The sequence below is a fragment of the Pseudonaja textilis genome, chromosome 1, assembly GCF_049901715.1.
Source record: "Pseudonaja textilis isolate UNSWEBS1 chromosome 1, rPseTex1.2, whole genome shotgun sequence".
Classification (NCBI taxonomy): domain Eukaryota; kingdom Metazoa; phylum Chordata; class Lepidosauria; order Squamata; family Elapidae; genus Pseudonaja; species Pseudonaja textilis.
In genome coordinates, this window is record NC_141990.1 from 190679481 (window position 1) to 190696500 (window position 17020).

The window sequence follows — 17020 nt, forward strand, 5'->3', positions numbered from 1 at the left end:
GGCCCATTTTGGATCCCAGGTAAGTGCAGGGCTTTCGGGGAGGCAGAAAAATGGGCTTCCCGGAGGCTCCAGAAGGCCGGAAATGATCCAGTTTCCAGCCTCCAGAGAGTATCCGGAGCCCGAGCAGAGTGGGAAAGGGTCTCCTGGAGTCTCGAGAAAGCCTCTGGAGCCCGAGGAGGGCAAAAAACGGGCCTCCCAGAAGGTCCAGAAGCCCAGTTTTTGGCCTCCACAGAGCCTCCGGAGCCTGGGGAGACCATTTTCACCCTTCTGGAGGCTCAAGGAAAAAGCCCTCCCACTGTAGTGCAGGAGGCCAACTAAGCCACATCCACCATGGCCATGCCCACCCAGCAACTGGGCAGAGAACCCGGTTGCTAAATTTTTGAAGCCCATCCCTGCCTTCATAGCAAAGCTTCGATGCGTTCCCTAGCCTTGTGAGAAAACCACATGTAATTTGGCAGTCTAGTTGCCAAGCACCCAAATTGCAGCCTGTAACAACTGTAACAAACAAGAGGTTAGGAAGCAAAGATTACCTGTAAAGTTTTAAGGGAGTATGGTTGAGGAAGAAGAAGAAAGAAAAAACATCTTCCAACCATACTGATGATATCCCAGAGTTGGGGTGAAGGAATAACACAGTGCAGACATGGGGGAAATACCTTGATTTTCTTAATGTTTGCTTCTTTGTGGCACTTGCCTAGACCCTGAATGGTGAAATAAGAAAGCAAAGGAACAAGGGTGTGATGGACATTTGAGTGTTAAGATGAAGGGCAGATTGGAAGCTCCTACTATGAGCAAGACAGACAGCAAGATGGAAATTGAAAGGGAAGCCAGCCAGAACTTTTGAATGTTAGTGCCAGATAGAGCACTTGTCGTTAATTGAATGGCAATGGCTCATTTCAACCAGTGCTTTCCAGAAGATAAAAAAAAAACATGAGGCTGAGGAAAGGAAGGTTGGAGGAACTAAAAACCGTGTGTGAACTAGACCCAGAATCATAGAGCTGGAAGGGACTATGGAAGTTTTCTAGTCCAATCCCTTGTTCAAGGCAGGAGTTCTTCTGGAGAAAACATTGTACAATATCCTCTCAAAATCCTCCAGTGATGGAACATCCTCACAACTTTGAGAGGCAAGTTGTTCCATTGGTTAATCATTCTCACTGTCTGGAAATTTCTCCTTAGTTCCAGATAGGATTTTCTTCTGATGAGCCTCCATCCACTGCTTCTTTTCCTGCTCTTGGGTACTGTGGAGAATAAATGGACACCCTCTTCCCTGTGACAGTCCTTCAAGTATTGGAAGACTGCTATCATGTCACCACAAAGCCTTCTCATCGTTAGGCTAGTTCCCTGAACTATTCATTGTGTGATTTAGTCTCCAACCCTTCTTTGTTGCTCTTCTCTACATTCTTTCTAGTGTCTCAGCATCTTTTTCCTATTGTGGCGGCCAGAACTGGACCCATTAGTCCCACCTACCAGTAGTATAAAGTGGTATTATGACTTCTCCTTTTCTTGATGCTATCCCTCTGTTGATGCAGCCTAGGACTGCATTGGCTTTTTGAGCAGCTGTGGCAGACTGCTGGCTCATACTTAAGCAGTGGTCTACTTGTAGGACACCTAGCTTTCACCTTATGAAAACCAAACCAACCATTTGTTATAAAAATGATACAGTGTGGTGGGGGAAATCAGCTGCCTTCTTCCTCACTCATTTTATATAGCTGCACATCTCAAGTACACAACTTTCTTGTCAGGTTTTGAATTCTAACACTGGTTATTTTTCTTCTCAACAGATAGTAAGGCAAAACTATAGTTTTCTTAAAATAGATACCAAGGTGTACAGTTGTGCTCATAAGTTTACATACCCTGGCAGAATTTATGATTTCTTGACCATTTTTCAGAGAATATAATGATAACACAAAAACGCTTCTTTCACTCATAAGCCATTTCTTATCAATCAACTGTGTTTACTCTTTTAAAATCATAATGACAACAGAAACTACCCATTGAAAGAAAGGCCCAAAGTCACCTAGTTGGCTTTCATGCCTAAGGTAGAACTAGAACTCAGGCTCCTGGTTTCTAGCCTTGTGCCTTAACCAGAAAATCAAACTGGTTCTCCATTTGAATCAAACTTGGCCTACATTGATCTCAGTCTGATCTTCCCTTCTTTCTATGTTTTCCTCTTTGTGAAAAGGTTTTGAGAGTAAAATACTGAATAATGTTTTAGAATAATTATTATTATGGACCTGACATCTATAAAACACCGTAAACGTACAAATGGTTTATGTAAAGCAAGTAAAAGTTTGCTTAATGTATGCTAAATTTACATGGACTGATTAAAATAAATATTTATTTTAGGTGGATGGTGTTTCCAATATTCCTTTTTCTTTTACATTGGCGCATAGGTAAAAATAGAGGCATTAGGAAAGGTACACAAACAACACAATTGTGATTTCTAAGTTAATTCCTTTGTGTTCAGGACTTGCTCTATAATGTGTGTGCACATAAGCATGGTGTATATTAACTATTCAGTGGTTCAGGGCTAAATTAAACAAGACATTATTTACAATATAGAAATTATTGAAACAGCTTCTTAAAATAAGTAACAAGTGCTTGGAGAAGGGAGCAAGCTTTGACCCTTTTCTCTGGTTGGACCAGCTCTGCTGCACCTGCTATTTGCATTGGGGGTGGGGGGGGAAACCTCCTTTCACACAAATGCTTGATTTGCATTCAGCAAAGTGCAGTGCGGTGCTGTGCGTTGTATGGTTCCCTCATCTTCTTTTCGGTGTTCCTGTGGTTGTCAGAAATAATGATCATCCTTGTAGGTGCTTAGGCTGTTTAAAACTTAAGCTACATTTGGCATCTAAGCAGTTACAACTTGCCAAATGCATTCTTTTTCCCTTACAGCTGAGATGGAACATTTTGCACTTTCCACGATGTCGGGGATGGAGTGACATCACATATATCATGATATTAATGTATAAGCTGTGAGAATGGCAAGTTCTGCATTATTTGCATCATGGCACAATTCATGCAAATTTCATGAATTACATCATTTACAAATAACATATTGGTGCATGTTGTGTCCCCACCGGCTTCTGTGGTCCAGATCTTGATTGTTGTGAAAACATTGCCTGGGGGAGCTCTCAAAACCTACAGGGTCAAACTCGCATCACGGAGGCATGACGTATCAGGACATTTTCCCCCTTCACTAAAACGAGGGTCAGCGTGTGACTCATGCGGCCCACGAACCAGGAGTTTGACAGCCCTGACCCACAGGACCTCAAGGAACAGGAAGTGGAGTATGGGGTGTCTTGGGGTGTGGAGTGCCTTGGAAGGCCTGGGGGAGGTGTGCCTGAGCCTGGGCTAGGCCTCCCAGCGTCTCCCCCACCACTGAGGTACACCATACTCCACATAATGATCAGCACAGTTGCTTAACGACCACATTGGGGAGGGCAGGGGTAAGGATCGTTAAACAAGGTGAACATGTGGTCATTGCCATTATGGTCATAAGGCCAGATCTGTCTATACCTGTGCCCTTTTTTTCTTCCCTTTTTAATGGAAAGGGCCACTACAGCAGCTTATATAAGGTCAGGTTACAATCCAAAATCTACTCTGTCAGCCTGATAAATATTTTGTGTTACTAAACAATAGATGAAGGCGAAGAGTTGTGGGTGTGAAATTTCTTTATTGATTGTCAGTGGAATTTCTTGCTGTGCGACTTTAGAACAAGAAAAAGATTCCTGCATATTATGATTCTGCATGCAAATACTTAAATAGTTCAGATGAGCTGCATACAAACGCTACATAGAATTTTCTGATAATGATTTGAATGTTGTAAGGCTTTAGTATCAATTATGCCTAAATGGCATTTTAACCAGGGATGGGATCCGACCGGTATAACTATCGGTTCTGTTGCTCTGGGTCACGGGCGCATGGGTGCTTCGTGCATGTGTGCGCCTGACACACGCTGCACGCACGCAATTAACACCATGCTGAGCCTCCCAGACAGCTGAGCAGCGCTGCGTGTGGATGCGCAGCTGTTGAAAAAGCCCTTATTTCCTGCTTTTTCAACCGCAGCTGTGCCGTGCAAAGCAGCTGTGGTTGAAAAAGCAGGAAATAAAGGACAGGTAAGAGCCCGGGTGGGCGAGTGGGCCAAAACAGCAGCAGACACCGAACCACTTCGGTGTCTGCTGCTCTTCAGAACTACCTGTTCTGAAGAATCCCACCCCTATTTTAAATTAAACAAGTAGAATCCCACCCCTATTATAACTAACAGAAAACTTCAAGCCTGGATTTTGAATGTAGATGATTAAAGATTACTGCACCATGTCCCATTGATTTGCACTGAACTTTACAACCTTAATCCTAACTTTACTTGGAAAATCTGAAAAAAATAAAAATAAAAGAGTTCATATTTGCCTGGCCAGGAATCTATTGATTAGTTTCCTATTGCAGTTTGGAAGAGTTTCACACAGAGGCACACAAAACCTCTTGTTGTTGCTGCTGTTTCGTTTTTTTTAAACTCTTTTATGATTTCCCTCCTTCTCGTAGGTCATTCTTTCATAGGAATTAAAAAGTAATTAAAACTTACAGAATGAAAAAATGGCACATGCACTGCTTGCCCAACCAGGACCCGATTGCTTCTTCCGATTCACTCAGGAGTCCCTTGCAGCAATTGAGCAAAGGATCTCTGAGGAAAAAGCCAAACAAAAAGTAGATCAAGAGCAAAAGGAGGAAGACCACGATGAAAGCAAGCCAAAGCCAAATACTGATTTGGAAGCAGGGAAGCCATTGCCTTTTATTTATGGAGACATTCCTCCTCACTTTGTGTCTCAGCCCTTGGAAGACCTGGACCCTTATTATGCAAATAAAAAAGTAAGTGTTCATAAAGATTAAAACCAGCATGTGTAAATGAGTATATATGTGCTGTATAATGTGTATGAAACAAGTCTTATGTATAACCTTGACTAGCAGTGTTTGGCTAGTGCAGGGGTGTCAAACTCAAAGCCTTTGGGCCAGATCCAGCCCGTGGGGTGTTTAGACCTGACCCACAGGGTTGCCCTGGAAACAGTGAACAACCGGCCCGCAGTGCCTCTGCCAGCAAAAACAGAGCTCCGGAAGGCAGCCTTCCCGAGCTCCATTTTTGCTGGCAGAGGGTTGAAGGAGGCCATCACAGCTGGAAACAGAGCTCGGGAGCCTGTTTTTGCTGACAGAGCACTCGGGCCACCACAGGCACCCCCGATACAAGTGATGTCGAGCTGGCCATGCCCACTCTGGCCCCCTGAGGTCAAACAACCCTGATGTGGCCCTCAATGAAATCGAGTTTAAGACCCCTGGACTAGTGAATGCATCTTGCCTAGCAGTTATTTGAACATTATAACAAATGACCCACAAATCTATTCTTTTTTCTTAATCAACTAGCATTTGTACTGAAGTGGAAAATTGATGTCTTATTTGCCATATTTCCTTGTGGCAAACCGAAATGCGTAACCCTTAAATACTTACTTTGCATTTTTTGTGTGATAAATGCCACACGGTTGGTGTGTACAAAGCCTACCATTCCTATTCTAAGAGTAGAAAATTTCTCAACCAGCTGCCATAGGTGTGGATTTACATACAATCATACTGCAAATGGGAAATACGACGCTTACTGGAATTGTACACTCTGCCATTTGTCAATAAAATTATCATACAATGACAATCATAGTTTACAATTCAGATCAAAAAAATGCAGTTACCTTTAAAATTGCGCTCATGTCAGAAACATGTACTGTTGCTCAGGGGACACCCAGTTGGAGACTCCTTTCATGTCCCTGGCAGGAGCTGGAGTGAAGGATGGGAACTCAGTCTTGGCCCAGGGTAGCATGTGGGTCTCGAACATGGGCTTGCTAACTTCCATCCCAGAGTCCTAACCATGTGAGCCACCATGCTCCGACCTTAAAATTAAAGAGGGTGTATTCATCTCATAAAAAATGTACCAGGAGAATTTGATAAGTTGGAACACTTCTATTTTTATCATACGATATGATACGTCACTATGGCATACTAAAAAAATAGTTAAGATAGGCAACAAGAGATATAAAAGCCTGGAAATCTTCCCCGTTCATTTACAACAGATGCTGTCTTTGCCCAGGCTTTTAACTGATTTAGTGCTTCTGAGTCTCATTAATCCTGTGGTAATTATTAAGATTTTGCAAGCTGATGATTTTACAGTTTTAATATGTTGTAATTTGGAGGATTTGTAGTTTTAATGCTGTACCAAAACCCCAGTATAATTGTTCGTTAAAAGGAAAGCTGGTGGTATGTTCTAGAAACAAATGAATACAGAACAGGAATATTATACAGAATTGTGCTTAGTGTAAAATGAAATTCAGAAGTTTTGAAAACTCCTTTTGCACAATTATGAAGGGAAGGAATCGCATATGGCTTATAGTGACTCCTTCTCATAATAGAAAACCGTGATTATCTGGAACATTGGAACTGCAGCTTGATGTAAAACTAAAGAAAGAAAATCAACATGATTACAACATTGCATTTATTTGTTTTGTTCTCTCTTGTCAGACATTTATAGTATTGAATAAAGGGAAGACTATCTTCAGATTCAGTGCCACACCTGCCTTATACATGCTGAGTCCTTTCAGTACTCTTAGAAGAATTTCTATAAAAATTTTAGTTCATTCATATCCTTTTACAACAATAGTAATGTAAAGCTTTCTCTTATGAAACTGCTTTCTAAACAGCAGCATCAGTTTCCTTTGTCAGAGAGATGTACAATGCTCTTCCTTAATTTTGATTACTTTGGTAACATTATATCCTTATTTAAATAAATAAAATTTTCTCTTTGTAGATATCATTTGACTTGGAATAACCTTCCTTCACTTCTCTTCTTTTCTTTTCTTTTCTTCTCTTTTCTTCTCTTCTCTTCTCTTTTCTTTTCTTTTCTTTTCTTCAGCTTATTGTGACCACCCTGAGTATCTGATGAAGTAACCAATAGTTCATGAAAGATTATGCTTTTTAATACAATTCGACAGTTGTAAAAGATGTTACCAGATTCCTTTTGATTTTCTACCAATGGAGTAAAACTGGATTTATCTTGGAAGTAAAACTTTTTATGTTACTTTCAAGATAAATTTTGACATTTTTATGTGGAATTTGTAGATATATTTTCAATTAAATTCATCAATTCATACACTGAATATTTTATAAACCAGTATCCTAAAAAACATGGATACATTGGTGACACAGGAGTTAGAATGCAGTATTGCAAGCTGATTCTGCCCACAATCTGGAGTTGAGGTTGGTAAAACGAGGACCCAGATTGTTGGGGACAATATGCTGACATTGTAAATCGCTCAAGAGAGTGCTGTAAAGCACTATGGAGCAAGCACTAAATGCTATTGCTATTTAGAGAATAAACTTATGCCTGTTTATCTCATTCAATTAAGTGGACTTACTTTTGAGTAGACATATATTGAAATGAATTGGTAGATGTAAATATTTGTCTAGAATTTGTCACATATTCCTTGACATAATCCAACATTATTCAGCATCTTTATTATGTTTACTATTCTCACAAACTGTGTATTCATGACTTTGAAAGAACCTCCTGACTGGTCAAAGATGGTAGAGTAAGTACATGATTTGTTTGTTTTCTTAGTCATATATAGACAGTCATGTGATAATATTGTATCTAGGCAGTGATGCAGATTTATAGCAAGAAAAAAATATATATGGTGTTTTATGGATTGCTTTTGGTCCATCCCCCCCCCCAAAAAAAACCCAGCAACCCTAACCCTAACCCTAACCCCAAACCACCAAGTGGTAGTAGTGTTGGAGCTGGTTTATACTGACTTGCAAGAACCAATTGTTAAATTTTCTGGAATTTTGTGAGTCAGTTAAAAACAGAGTTCAGCAACAATGCCAGGTACTCTGATCAGCTGTTTGGCAACTCACAGCAGTAATTCAGCCAGAAGAGCCAGTGATACATTTTTCAGAACATTAGTAGATATATACCATGTACAATTTTTATTTAGACTATTAATGCAACTTAATGGGACACAATGTCTCAGCAGTTAAAGATGCCGAGCTTGGCAGCTGGAGAGCTCCCATTACTTGCCCCAGCTCCCGCCTATCTAACAGTTTGAAAGCATGTAAATATGATTAGATAAATGTGCACCCCTTTGGTGGGAAGGTAACAGCATGAGCCACGGTGGTGCAGTGGTTAGAATGCAGTAGTGCAGGCTACTTCTGCTGACTGCCATCTACCTGCAGTTTGGCAATTCAAATCTCACCAGGCTCAAAGTTGACTCATCCTTCCATGGTGGGTAAAATGAGGACTCAGATTGTTGGGGGCAATATGCTGACTCTGTAAACTGCTTAGAGAGGCTGTGAAGCGGTATATAAGTCTAAGTGCTATAGCTATTGCTAAGTGCTATTGCTATTCCATGCTCCCTTGACATATAGTTATGCTGGCCACATGACCATGGAAAGTCTTTGGACAACTCTGGCTCCTTTGGCTAACAAATGGAGATGAGCACCGCTACCTAGAGTCAGACACAGCTGGACAGGGGAAATTTCACCTTTATTTTATTAATGCAATTTACATTTTTAAAGAAAAAAAAATGCAGCTCCTTTAATGCAGTTTTAACGATAGAGCCACATTGAAAACTTTGAAAATTATGTTCATTGGAATAGAAATGTAATGGTTTAAATTCAGTGTTTGCATCTGTCAATAGACATTGCTCAGGATAGTTTGGCTAATAGTAGGAAAGGAAGATTTTTTTCCATTTAATTTTTGATTTAGAGCTCCTATTATATATAGGTAGTCCTCGACTTATGAACATAGTTGAGCCCAACATTTCTGTTAAATGAGACATGTGTTAAGTAAGTTTTTCCCCAACTTACGATCTTTCCTGCCACAGTTGTTAAGTGAATCACTGCAGTTGATAAGTTAGTAACACGACTGTTAAGTGAATCTGGCTTCCCCATTGATTTTGCCTGTCAAAAAGTTGAAAAAGGTGATGACATGAACTTCGGACACAGTAATGGTCATACTTACGAACCAGTTGCCAAGCACCTGAATTTTGATCACATGACCATGTGATCCCCATGTGGGGATGCTGCAAAGGTTGTAACAGTGAAAAATGGTCTTAAGTTAACTTTTTTTCAGTGCTGTTGTAACTTTGAACGATCGCTAAATGAACTGTTGTAAGTCGAGGACTACCTGTACACCAGCTAGAATAAATCCTCATTGACAGGTACAATATTTATTATAATTCCATAAGAAGGGAAACAATTCTGCTGTGAATAGTTTTGTGAACAATATTCAGCACCACATTTCATAGTCTTGAAACTGGTGTGCAAATGCATTATGTTGAAATCTTTAGGAAAAGTATATCAAAAGATGAAAGCAGGGAAATTTGCATTAAAAAGATACTTGGACAATTTGCATTAATAGTTCTATTTATTTATGTATCATGTACATTTGACAAATATGTATAAACTCTTTAATCTGTAATCTACTGCAAGGGTAGACAGGTGCAAACTTTTAACACATTTCTAAAAGTATTTTAAAAAATTAAACAAAATAGAACTTCACTGAGAAAGCAATACAAATAATATGCATCGAATTTCATACAGCTCAGTTTTGTATCAGTTTACAGAAACTTATGGATTCCTTAAGCTTCAAATATAATTACAATAACCATACATCTTTTGTTGTAAAGGACATTTCTTTATTTCAGAAAGCTATTCTTTAGATTGATTTATTTTTCAAAAACTCACTTTGGTCCTTCATTTTGTTTATTTAGCTGTTACCATGCAAATGGTAGCACTTAATGCACAACCTTGTGTTCATGTGAAAAATATCAGATACATAAGCTTTCATACGTATCTTGAAAAGGATTACGTTTGAAAATGCTAAACATTCCAATAAAAAATTCAGAAGATAAAAATGGATTTTTTTTCCCCTGTCTCCATCGCTGCAGCTCTTGTCTGTCATGTGGAAATGTAGATTTTGGTGTCATTGGGAGACAAGTCATGACATATTCAAGGAAAAAAGGAAGTTTCACCAACCAAATTTCATGGAATTTATGGAGAAAAATATGGAAGAATTACATGTCCAAAATAGAACATGTAAAATATGCTTCCATAAAAGAATAAGGGCTTTGATATATTTTTATCACTAGTCTGTCACTTCAGTAATAAACTAATATATGTTCCTTCTACTAATATATCTTCCTTCTTACTTAGCAAATAAGAAGGAACCTTACCTTCCTGTATTAAAAACTTGGTACATTGGTACTCTTTAAAACTTCTGCATAATTTAAAAACAGCCCTCTAGCATTGTGTCTAAAGTTATGTTAAATCTTTATGTCTTAAAACTTTTAATGAAACGTATATCTACAGTAGTAGCTCAGGATAAAAATAATGTTAAAAATCCAGTAGTATAATCTTTTTGATAAAGAGAATGTTCCTGTCCTTAGATTTTGGAGCAGAAATGGGAATGAAAGTGGGGAGGCTGGGGAGAAAAATTACCATTTTCAGTGCAGTAATCTCTGCATTATTGGAAGGTACCAAATAAAAGGAAAAGGAGGCAATAATAAAACAAGTAGTAAATACTAAATCCTGTGGGAATGACAAGTTTGTTTGGATTTTTCTCCCCTTCAGATACACATTCACTGGAATATACACATTTGAATCCCTCATAAAAATTTTTGCAAGAGGTTTCTGTATAGATAAGTTTACTTTCCTTCGAGATCCTTGGAATTGGCTTGATTTTCTCGTCATTTCATTTGCGTAAGTATTCAGCCTTTTTTTTTTTAAACATAGGTGACGTATGTATTTTTAAAAAACCAGTGTCACTAATATTGCACCTGCATGACAATTTTGACATACATTAATTGTATTTTTTATGAATTGCAAATAGCTTTTTCTTAGTGGAATGGGCATAATAGGCAAGAAAAATTTCCCTGCATGCTCCCTTCCCCTAACCACCGCTCTGGGATAGGCGCAGGAATCCCAGAAGGTGGAAAGAATCTGTGGGAAATTCTCACTGCATGAGCAGAATGGAAAAGCTGTCACCAGATACTACAACAAAGCCATACTAATCTCATGTTTAGTTCAGTTTGTGATTAGTTTTTCTTGGTCATAATTAGCTCCCTTTACCTGTAAAATAGTTTCTATCAGCAAAACAGGTTGTCCTGAAATCCAATCCATGTTTCTTCACAAGGTATTCTGGAAGTGTAGGAGCAGATTGAGGACGAATTGCTGTATTTAATCCAGTTTTCCTCCCTTTTTCTTAAATATCAAATTTCATTTGTTGAAGCAATAGTATGGTATAACTGATTCAAATGGTCTGAAATACAGACATATACAGGCACATACACGTACAATACACATATACCCTCATGGCTCTAAATTGTTCATTTAAATAATCCATATCACTTTGAAAGTGGTACATTAATTTATTGATCACACAAACAACTGTAAGTACATGAGGCTTCCAACAAAGCACTGACAGTTTCTGTATATGTGCATTTTATAGAGCTGAATGCAGCTCCCTTATAAGGAAGAGGTACTTTATTCCACCACAATACATCCACACAGGCATGGAAATCCAGACACCTAAGTTTCAATCTGCTAACAAAACCAGTGCCATATATAAGTGGTAAAACGTCTTTAATCATTGATATCAAATGTGCTAGCAAATGTTTCACTGACAGTACTGACAAACTTACACACATTCAGTTGGCTTTTTTTTCCCGGTGGGAGTTACTTTCCACTCTACGTGCTGAACGCAAAATCACTCAAACTAAATTATAATTTAATTACCAAAAGGATTTAGTTCAAATAAATACTCAGGTAAGTACCCTGAAGTCTACCTCAACTCTGAATAACTGTGGTTTAATTCTACAGGTATATAACAGAATTTGTAAACCTAGGCAATGTTTCAGCTCTTCGAACTTTCAGAGTATTGAGAGCTTTGAAAACTATTTCTGTAATCCCAGGTAAGATGTAAGTGGTATAAAGTGTTAGGTCCCTTGTACCTGTCCAACTGTTCCTTTTTATCCTGTCATTGTGTTTGTGTGTGAACTCCCCTATTACAGATATGTGACAGAGTTTGTGGACCTGGGTAATGTCTCAGCGTTGAGAACGTTCAGAGTTCTCCGGGCATTGAAAACAATATCAGTCATCCCAGGTGAGAGCTAGGTTAAACTCAGAGGCTGACTTTAATTGATCAAAACTGCCGTTTTATCTGTTTGGTCCATTTAATTGCTAATCCAGATTATCCACCTAGAAACAATTCTTTTGTTTCTTGCTGTGGTGAAGACATCAGCCTTGGAGTTTAACACATTTTTGCATGAGATAGCAATGAAAACTATGTATGTTGCACATGATCATAGTTAATTTTCTTTCATACAACAATATGAAAAATGGTTGCACTTTTCATATTCAGATAGACTTTGCTTATGGAAATAATTTGGGAATGAGGATGTTAGCATTTAGAAAATTAGATTGCTAGTACACCTTCTAATAATAATATGCTAATAGAGGAACTGCATGGATATTGCATGAATATAGCTTAGGAAGCCTTACCTTCCAAACCACTTTCTGGCTTGAAAGATGTTTCTGTTAAGTCATGCTTGAAAAAATTTACTATTGGTAAAAAAATTTCCTTATATTATCAGACCAGGGGTAGGTAACATGGTCACCAACTTGCCCATGACACCTCCTTTGCTATTTACCTAGCTTGCCATCCTGCTTGGCTGTGTTTAACAAGTCCTTTTTATATATGTATAAAACCATGATGCTTGAAAGCAAAACTGCAATTTTTTTAATGTTCTATGGAATTATAAGAACACTTCAAGTCCCACTGGGATCGCAGAGAATATACTGGGGAAAAGGGCTAATTTGATTTCTGGTAAATGGGTGTCTTCTCATGTCAAATGTTTGTGACTGTAATTAACCCATGCTTTCAAAATTAAAATTATCACACACACACACACCACCCCCAGTTGCCTACCCCCTGCATTAGCTCTATGCAAAGTAAGAATAACTAAACATGCTGGCTTCCAGTCGCATAGCTGTTTAGGTGATGATGCTTTTTATATTCCTGCATAGTTGCCTTTAAAAAAAATATTTTGTGTCTCAAGAGTTTGAAGGCTTTCTCGTTTAGCGAAAAAGTGATGACTTTCAAAACTAGGAACTGCTTGCATGAAACATTTTAATTCATCTCAGTTGCCAATACCTAGAGCTTGAACCAAAGCTAATTTTGGGATTATGCCTTTCTCTTCTATTTCAGGCCTGAAGACAATCGTAGGAGCTCTCATTCAGTCAGTGAAGAAGCTTTCAGATGTTATGATCTTGACTCTGTTTTGTCTGAGTGTGTTTGCACTAATAGGATTGCAGTTGTTTATGGGTCATTTGAAGCATAAATGCTTGCTTTGGCCTCTGACTAACACTTCTTATAAAGATCCACGTTTTATGGAATACTACAATGGAACTGAGCTCATGTGGTCTAAATATATTGATAATAAAGGTAATGTTGAAATAACAGCAGCAGCAATGATACTAATTCACTAGAGTGCTTGGATATGAATCTAAGCTTTGCCATAAATCCAGTTGATGTATTTGGCCCGTTCTAAATTCAGAAAATATGTGTTGAATCAAAAGTCTTGCTGTGAATCAACCTCACATCACGCTACCATCATTCAGTTGTTCCACTGGGTGGCACTCTATTTTCCAATGTTTAGTTAATTTGTGGTCTTTTCGATTAAAGTGAAAACACCGTTTGTTCAACATTGACAGGCAATAGAGTTGATGATGTAATAATAATTAATCTAAGATATTTTTTCTGCACTAATTTTATTTAGTGGCTTCTCTGGACCAATTACCATATAAATTTAATTCATTTAGTATCATTGAAAATGAATTGCTTAAATGAAAGGAGATCAGTAAAAACACCATTTCAAATAAGAGTTGCATTATAAAACTGCAATAAATAAACAATAACTCATGTTTCGTATTTGAAACTAAATCCTCAGTCACAGAGATAGATTAATTAATTAGTAGTTTCTGTGCAATGTCAAAAGAAAAAGAAAAACTCTTTGCAAATGCTAGGGGTACTCTATTTAGAGAAAATCAACAAATTCCCTTCAATCAACTTGTCTACTTTCCCGATAGTGATGTTGGTTGTAATTCATGTACACACACCGGCAATACTTCATCTTGAAAATCAGATTTTAGTTATCATTTACAGAGTCACATGGATTCCTAAGGGTTTTTTTGTTACAAAATATTAAAGATATTAAATAATACTAATAAAAAAGAATTGCATGGGTTCAGGAAATATAATGATATAATCAGGCTAGTCAACTTCCTTGAATTTAATACACACACACACAATTAACCTTCATTCCTAACTGCTTTGTCTTATCCCATACACAGGGGTGGGACTCTACCGGTTCTGTCCACCTCTGTAGAACCGGTAGTTCTGAAGAGCAGCAAACACAGAACTGGCTCTGTATCTGCTTCTGTTTTGGCCCACCTGCCCTCCGGGCTCTTACCTGTCTTTTATTTCCTGCTTTTTCAACCGCAGCTGCTTTGCGCGGCACAGCTATGGCTGAAAAAGCAGGAAAAAAGGGCTTTTCCAACCGCTGTGCACCCACACACAGCGCTGCTCAGCTGTCCGGGCAGCTCAGCAGGTCGTAAATTGCACTTGCATGACGCAGAGCAACAGAACCGGTAGTTATACCAGTCAGATCCCATCCCTGCCCATACAAGTCTAGTCACAAGACCACAGTTACATTTGCATACATTAGAAACAAGTTGCTGTTAAAGGTAGAACAGATTGCTCACTGTTAACTTATCACTATGTTAGTCTATCTTATTTCCCCATCTTCATGCCTTACAGATGTGTTTGGACTGCTTTAAGGTTGGGCAAGAGAGTTGTAGAGGCTACACACATCACAAACACAAGTAAGACATAGTCATTTTGCGCATAAGACAAATTTGATTGGTAGGATTGGTGGCTCTTAGTGCGAAAATGCCTTCTGCAACAAACAGAAAATTGTGACTATGATATGCATGAAAATATCTTAAGGTGTTTTGTTTTTTTCCTTACCAGAACACTTTTACTTCTTGGAAGGTGCAAAGGATGCCTTGCTCTGTGGTAATAGTACAGATGCTGGGTAAGTATAGTTTAGAAGAGAAATCCAATATTCGTAATAAAATATTAGTAACTAAATCTGCTAGCCCATCAACGACTTTGCTAACATATTTGAGCAGAAGCTATGGCAGAAATTTGGGGATTCTTTCCAGCATCATAGAACATTATACAGAAAGCTGTAGCTTAAGGGAAGAAATGGGAGAAATCTAATATTTCCTCTTTGCTGTATAATATGGCAAGAACATTCTAGGTACTGAACTACTTTGTTTTACAGGCCCAGTTAATGTTAAGTCCAAATAAAAGTTTGGTTTAGTACAAAGATCTGGTTTCTTTAATTGAATAACAAAATGCATTTGAGGTTTATGATCTGATTGGTGCATTTGATTTGATTTGAAGAAGTATGAAATTTAAACTATTTTAGTCCAAAACAAGCATTGTAAAATGCATTTGATGTTTCTGATCTGATTGGTGCATTTGATTTGATTTGAAGAAGTATGAAATTTAAACTATTTTAGTCCAAAACTAGCATTGTAAAATGCATTTGATGTTTCTGATCTGATTGGTGCATTTAATTTGATTTGAAGAAATATGAAATTTAAACTATTTTAAACTATTTGTAAAATGCATTTGATGATTGATGCATTTGATTTGATTTGAAGAAGTGTAAAATCTGAGAGGTAATTTCACATATTAATCCTGGATATGGGATCAGTTAGAATTCATCAGAATTTTCAAAGACCGAATTCTTCAAGGATATTTAAATAAGTTTAAAAACTATAAAGTTTTATTCTCAACTATTCCATACAGTTTGCGTTATTATACATCTCAGTATTTTGAGGTACACAATGCAGTTACTCCTTTACTTTTGCTTTGAGACATATTCCATGTGCAAAAAAAAGTGCAAAAATGTTCATTTCATCATCTTGTTTTATAGGCAGTGTCCAGAAGGATACAAATGTATAGCAGCTGGTAGAAACCCGGACTATGGCTATACAAGCTTCGATAGCTTTAGTTGGGCTTTCTTGTCACTCTTTCGGCTGATGACTCAGGATTACTGGGAAAACCTTTATCAACAGGTGAGAAAAAGAACACTTTTAATTGTGAGACAGGACCAAAACTTGTTTATGCAAGTGTCAGAACAGAAAAATAAACCACCCTGTCCTATTGTGAATATGTCTTGGATGAAGAATTGCTATGAACCATGTTGTTAGAGAAACAGCTAAACTTCACATGCGGCATTGAAAACCCTGATATCGTCATACCCAATTTTAAACAAGTAATACATGGTGGTAGAGTTGAATACAACATGTATTAAATTCAGGAAAAAAAATGTTTATACTGCTGAATAACAGATCCAAGACTTTTTTCTTCATTCCGTATATTTAAGAGACAACATCAACAGAAGATGTATAAAGATAGAGAGATAGATACCCACATAACTTTTAACATTCACTTGTTTACTAACTAGTTATTGCTGCTTGGTTTCCTAGACCTTGCGGGCTGCTGGCAAAGGATACATGTTTTTTTTCGTCGTGGTGATTTTCCTGGGTTCTTTCTACCTGATCAACCTGATCTTGGCAGTAGTAGCTATGGCCTACGATGAGCAAAATCAAGCTACTATTGAGGAAGCTCTGCGAAAGGAGACCGAGTACCAGCAAATGCTTGAGCATCTGAAAAGGCAACAAGAGGAAGCGCAGGTACCGGAGTCTAAAATCTTCAAGAAAAGTAAAGATAGATAAGTAGGAACTATACAAAGCGTTTTCCTTTCAGAAGGACTTGTGTGGGGACCACCATGCAGTATTGCTTTTAATCTCAAGGTATTTAAGAAATCCATTGCATTTTTGAGGTACAAATGGTCCTCGA

General features: G+C 38.0%; 1 protein-coding gene across 3 annotated transcripts in view; it reads left to right on the forward strand.

The window, feature by feature from the left end:
* Window positions 1–17020, forward strand: part of LOC113434107 (sodium channel protein type 2 subunit alpha-like) — a 114070-nt gene that overhangs the window by 45177 nt on the left and 51873 nt on the right. Inside the window, exons 4-12 of one of the 3 annotated variants that reach the window (XM_087920018.1) lie at window positions 4540–4863; window positions 6550–6668; window positions 7527–7616; window positions 10657–10785; window positions 11905–11996; window positions 13292–13528; window positions 15116–15179; window positions 16092–16233; window positions 16648–16854. In XM_087920018.1, the coding sequence (XP_087776144.1) occupies window positions 4591–4863; window positions 6550–6668; window positions 7527–7616; window positions 10657–10785; window positions 11905–11996; window positions 13292–13528; window positions 15116–15179; window positions 16092–16233; window positions 16648–16854 (1353 nt within the window). In that variant the 5' untranslated portion in view covers window positions 4540–4590. Of the gene's footprint in view, window positions 1–4539; window positions 4864–6549; window positions 6669–7526; window positions 7617–10656; window positions 10786–11904; window positions 11997–12084; window positions 12188–13291; window positions 13529–15115; window positions 15180–16091; window positions 16234–16647; window positions 16855–17020 lie in introns of those variants that run through there. The other 2 variants (XM_087920017.1, XM_087920016.1) reach the window with 2 other exon arrangements.